General features: G+C 44.8%; 1 protein-coding gene across 1 annotated transcript; it reads left to right on the forward strand.

The window, feature by feature from the left end:
* The first annotated feature begins 391 nt into the window (after nucleotides 1-391).
* On the forward strand, nucleotides 392-2,807 carry LOC134615809 (WD repeat-containing protein 19-like). The gene is made up of 8 exons (XM_063460468.1): nucleotides 392-665; nucleotides 1,008-1,091; nucleotides 1,165-1,322; nucleotides 1,780-1,904; nucleotides 2,050-2,159; nucleotides 2,248-2,422; nucleotides 2,498-2,643; nucleotides 2,721-2,807. Exons 1-6 carry the CDS (start codon nucleotides 447-449, stop codon nucleotides 2,290-2,292), a joined length of 741 nt encoding a protein of 246 aa, XP_063316538.1. The 5' UTR covers nucleotides 392-446; the 3' UTR covers nucleotides 2,293-2,422; nucleotides 2,498-2,643; nucleotides 2,721-2,807.
* Nucleotides 2,808-5,587: the final 2,780 nt, after the last annotated feature.

Here is a 5,587-nt window from a genome sequence, read left to right on the forward strand (position 1 = left end):
TATGGTGAAGATCACAGGCCTTTGAGGTCCCCATGGACTGGACATCCTTTCGTCACCTGTAACTAAGCAAACTCAAATACCACAAGAAGCTGAATACCTTCAGGCCTTTGCTCAGCTACTATTTTACTGTAACAATATACTCAGGCTCTGAGTTATGATATATATATATTAACTCAATCATTTTAAAGTAGTTATAACTGCACCTGTAATAAACATGTTAATATTTGATTATGATAACCCCTATAATATAACTTATAACATAATGCCAGCAGCTTCAATAAACACTTTGATGAAATGATAATTAATGTAATGTTAAGGATGATGGTTAGATACAGTTCAGCAGTGACCTAATTTCTTTAAATATTACAGTCGCCGGGAGGCTCCCGTTGAGGGGGGGGTACCGTCATGGTCCCTGTGCCTCACCAGCTGATCCTGTATTAGGCAACATGTGTTTTGTTGTTTTTTTGCTCTCCCTCTCTCTCCCTCTCTCTCTCTCTCTCACCTGCCGGGGCGGTGCTCATTATGGGCTCTCACCCCTGGCCCACGCACCTGCCATCTCCACACCTGCTGCCTATCTGGGTGATCGCAAGGCCTATTTAAGACGGCAGCACTGTGTTACTCGTCGTTGGATCGTTGAGCTATCAGCGTCAGTCACTCTGCCGTTAGTGAGTTAAATTCTGTAAAGTTTTTTCCGTCTGTTCGTCGTTAACTCTAGTTTCTGTGTACAGATCTACCCCGGACCTTTCCCTGCCTGCCTGTTACTGGGTGGACGAGTGAGTGGATTTGTGTTACCCCGCTGTGGAGAGAGGAGAGAGATTCGTTGGAGTGTGTCTGATTTCTGTCCTTCCCCTCACATGCCCTGGACCCCCCTCCCCTCCCTCCAGCACGTTGTACATAGTGTCACCTGGTGTCGTTTGTGTTAATAAACTGACTGTTTACTCTGCAAGGATTCCCGGTCTGCGCCTGAGTCCATTAACTAAAACCTGACAATTTTGCTTCTTTCCCAGGACGAAGGTGGGAGAGCTGCTTCCAAACATCTCTTCTCCCAAGATTCACTTGCAGTATGCAAAGGCCAAGGAGGTGGAGGGCAAGTAGGTTGTTAGTTTTTGTACCTGTGTGCTGTGATGTGTGGATCGCTGAAAGGGAACCTGACATCCTGAGAAGTGTGCGCACAGATACAAGGATGCGGCACGAGCCTACGAGAGCACGAAGGACTGGGACAATGTGATCCGCGTGCTGCTGGACCACCTGAACAGACCAGAAGAAGGTGTTTGCATCGCCAGAGAGATGCAGAGCATCGATGGAGCAAAGATGGTTGCCAGGTAGGATTTTACTAACCTGAAAATCCAACAAATAACTCACTTTTTTAACATTTACTGTAAAAGGGACAGCTTTTACAGCTTTAACAAATTACAGGCACTGAGTGTACAAAAACATTGGCAGTACCGTGTTATTTTATTAGTGACCTCTTGAGATTGAAGTTTACATAACTGGTGGCTGATACATTCACAAAGCTGCAACCAATGTCTATTGTTACTATAGATATAGAGAATTGAATGTCTTTTAGGCCTGTAAATGTTATTAACAGGTGATGGATGACAGTTAGGAGGATCACAGTAGAAGCTGGGAATAGCTGTGGTTCAGTGTACTTGATGTTTAAAGGCTTTAAGGATTCATTCCTGTTAGGATTGGTGGTCATTAATTTTCTGTCAGCTCTGTTTGTTTCTGCTTGGTGATTTATTTATTTTTTTTCCATTTGTCTGTTTGCGTGCACCCCAGGTTCTTTCTGCGGTCTAACGACTATGGCTCAGCCATCCACTCCCTTTTTTTATTCCATTGCAACGACGAAGCCTTCCATCTGGCGCAGCAGCACGGACAGATGGAGGTCTACGCAGACATCATCGGTCAGACTGTTTCTGGAAATCTGAACTGTGTTTCCCTTTTGCTGTGTTTGCTCGAGGCCTGAGCTGTTTTCTCTTTGTGTCATTCTGTTTAATTATGCGTAGTTTTCACTGTTGTTTCATGGCTGGTGGGTTTTGTGTTCATCAGGCTCTGAGGCGACACAGGAAGACTATCAGAGCATCGCTCTGTACTTTGAGGGAGAGAAGAAACACCTGCAGGCTGGCAAGTTCTTTCAGAAGTGTGGACAGTACAGCAGAGTAAGAGCAATGAATTCACTCATCAGTCATGTTTAGTTTTATGACTCCTGTTATTCAAACGGCTCTTTTCTTTCTGAATAACTGTCAGGCGCTGAAGCTGTCATGGTCCGCGACCCGGTGTCCGAGGAGCTGATGGGATGCCCACGCTCACGGGTGTGGCTGTCAACTCCACACCTGCATCCCATTCCAGGCAATCATCAGGTGGACTATTTAACCCCGCTCAGCCAGCTGCTCCACGCCAGTCCGTTAGTCACCTTTCAGCGGTAACTTGGCCCCCGTGTGAAGGTGGTTGTGAAATTCTGATTGCTCTGAACAACGCTAATCCTTTGTGTGCTCAGGTAACTGTTCGGCGTGTTTTGAGCCTTCACCTGCCTGTCCTCCTGCCCGCCTGGAGTTCGGATCACCACCAGTCATCATCTCCCCTGTTTCCCTGGAGCTCTCCCGCGGACCCTCAGCCCTCCCTCCAGTTTCCACGTCCCTGATCGTAAGATTAATAACTCTACTCCGCGTATGCTGTTATTCCCCCGCTCCCCAGTAACTCTCTTCCCCTTTCTGTTGCAGCCTCCCACGGTCCTGATTATGGTGTTCCCGAGTTGCTTATCTCCCGGTCCCTTGGTTTCGGCGTGTTTTCCTTTGACCCTTCCGGGACACCTTTAGTTAGAAATAAAGTTTATTTTGCGTGCACCTTGGCGTATTGTCTCTGCTTCTGGGTCCAGCTTGTGTGCTGAACTACGGTTCTTGACAGAAGCACTTCTTGTTGTGCCCATCACCGAAGAAAACCTGGCGATTGAGACGGTGAGAGGTAGGTGTGTGTGTGTGTGTGTGTGTGTGTGTGTGTGTGTGTGTGTGTGTGTGTGTGTGTGTCATTTGTTTTATTGAAATGTGTGTATTTCAGGTTGGCCAGGCCAAGGACAGCTCTTTGACTGGGGGGGGAAAGTGACGGCATGTCCAAGGTAACTGGATCACCAGAGCCTTTTTGTTTCAGGTTGAACTCAGCAAGCATATTCCGATTATTAACTTATTGTTCTGCAGGATTTTTACTTCCTTTTCTCCCTGTGAATATATTCTTTGTAGTGCCTTCAGTGAGCAGCTGTAGTCGTGAGTTTTCTGGTTTTTAGTGTAATATTAAAAAGGATCCAGAAGATTTAGACTTTCTTCACAAATGTTGTGTTTCAAGAGGTAATGGGACAGCAGATCTGTGATTAGAGAACAACCGGGAGTTTCTTTGACAGATTGTCTGTAGTAGGCGTTACTTTGAAGGACTGAAGAAGAAGCTTTTCGGTACTGCTGAGGCTTTCTTGTTTTAAACCGTGTTTCTGAGACGTTGTTTATCTGGAGAAAACTAGAGAAGCTGCAGTTTGCCTGTAAATTGTGCCTCAGTTTTCTTAGTCAGTTTAAACTCTACGCACTTGAGGCAGTTTTCCTATGCCTGATGGTTAAAATGGGTGAGTCTCTGCTTTTTAGTTTAGTTTAGCTTTGCAAGATTTTTATGTGTCAATATCTCTTGCTTTAAATGATCCACTGTCCATTTCCTAAACCATGTATCAAGTTTATTGGGAGTGACCGGGATGGACTAGATTAGAAACGATATTCTGGAAATTAGTGTATCAGAGAGGTAGAGACAAGGCTGAGATGGTTTGGATATGTGCAGAGGAGGAACAGTGGGTATACCAGACAAAGGATGTTGAAAATGGAGCTTCCAGGGAGGAGAAAATGACAGAGACCACAGAAGATGGCTCATGGATGTCGTGAATGGGGATATGCGTAGGGTTGGTGTGGCAGATGATTACGTTAGGGCAGGGGTGTCCAAACTCCGGCCCGTTGGCCCGCAAGTAATTTTATAAATGGAATAGAATATGGCCCGCACTTCAACTTTTGCTTGAGTGTATTGCACTTCTTAGTGCCCCCACCAGGGGGAGCTACTGTTGATCAAGGCAGTTGCTCCACCAAAAAGGGCAATCACAGAAGAAATTTACCCCAAGTTACTAAACATAGCAGAAAGAAGCGAAAGGTAGAAAGTGAATGCAGAAAATTTCAGACACGGTGGGAGAGTGAATATTTCTTCAAAGAATTCAAGGGGATGTGTGTCTGTCTGATCTGCACTGAAACTGTGGCAGTTATGAAAGACTATAATGTACGACGTCATTATGAAACCAAACATCAGGCCTATGCATCCTACACTGGTGCTGAGTGAGAGCAGAAAGTAAAGAAAATTGTAGCTCTCCTTCAGGGTCAGCAACAGTATTTTTTTTTTTTTTTTTTTTTCGTGCTCAAAAGGTCCAGGAAAAGGCTACAATAGCCAGCTATGAGGTCGCCCAACTCATCGCAAGACATGGCAAGCTTTTTTCAGATGGAGACCTCATAAAACGCTGCCTCGTTAAAGTCGCCGAAATAATGTGCCAGGAAAAAGTGCAGGACTTCAACAACGTCAGCATGTCCAGAAATACCGTTGTGCGACGCATTGAAGACTCGTCAACCAACATTAAACTGCAACTGTCTGATAAAGCTGTGCTTTTGATGTTTACTCCATCGCATGCGATGAGAGCGCCGATGCCACAGACGCCGCACAGCTGCTAATTTTTTTGCGGGGAGTGAACAAGAGCACGAGCACTTTAGGTGAGTAAAAAATATATTCCACAGTACCTGTGTGTTAATAAGCATGCATGTGCAGGTACACATGCTTCAAATATCAATAATGCGCATCAATTCTGTCACTACACTGCTTTTGCGCACCACTTTCTTATATGCGTTTTTCTTGTTAACACACACAGAGTACACACCGCTGTGCACAGCGCACGCACACACGCAAAGTCAGCTGATCTCGTCTGATGCAGATTTGCTCCTTGATCAAGTGACATTTGTCCGGATTTTTGGCACGAGTGGCGTACGATCAGCACCGAAGTTGAATGTTGATAACGGTTTCAAACGAACGTTAATAGGTGTGTTGCTAAGCCTAATTACTTAAATAACAAGCTTGAAATGTACCCGTCCCATTTTCCCCTTTATTGTTTTTTTCCTCTGTACTGTAAATCTTCTGTCTAAGGTGAAATCTGAGGCTGCTGTTCTGAGAATGAGCTACCAAAGCTTTTTCTGAATAAATCAAAGATCCGTTTATGGAAAGCTGTGATGAAGGCAGTTTTGTATTTAATTATATTCAACAATATAACATATTTGACCACTTAAGTGATTTTTCTAACTTTAATACACTAAACTTAAGGTTATATACCTAATTTCTAGTAAGTGGCCCAGCCCCTCCTATATTTTTATGTATGTGGCCCTCAGTGAAAAAAGTTTGGACACCCCTGCGTTAGGGATTGGGTGAGAGGGACAGAGATGATCTGCTGTGATGACTTGTAAAGGGAGCAGCTGAAAGAAGAAGTGGGTCCCAGGGGAGTTAGGTGTCCCAGCTGTCACAGGAAGCCTCTGAT

The sequence above is a fragment of the Pelmatolapia mariae genome, linkage group LG17, assembly GCF_036321145.2.
Source record: "Pelmatolapia mariae isolate MD_Pm_ZW linkage group LG17, Pm_UMD_F_2, whole genome shotgun sequence".
In the NCBI taxonomy this organism is placed as follows: Eukaryota; Metazoa; Chordata; class Actinopteri; order Cichliformes; family Cichlidae; genus Pelmatolapia; species Pelmatolapia mariae.

What these genes read in the sequence shown, in the direction of transcription:
- LOC134615809 (XM_063460468.1), top strand. Translation starts at nt 447, where the DNA reads ATGTGTTTTGTTGTTTTTTTGCTCTCCCTCTCTCTCCCTCTCTCTCTC. An exon ending in GGAGCAAAGATGGTTGCCAG is followed by an intron (nt 1,323 to 1,779) that starts GTAGGATTTTAC and finishes CGTGCACCCCAG; the next exon opens with GTTCTTTCTGCGGTCTAACG. An exon ending in GGTCTACGCAGACATCATCG is followed by an intron (nt 1,905 to 2,049) that starts GTCAGACTGTTT and finishes TGTGTTCATCAG; the next exon opens with GCTCTGAGGCGACACAGGAA.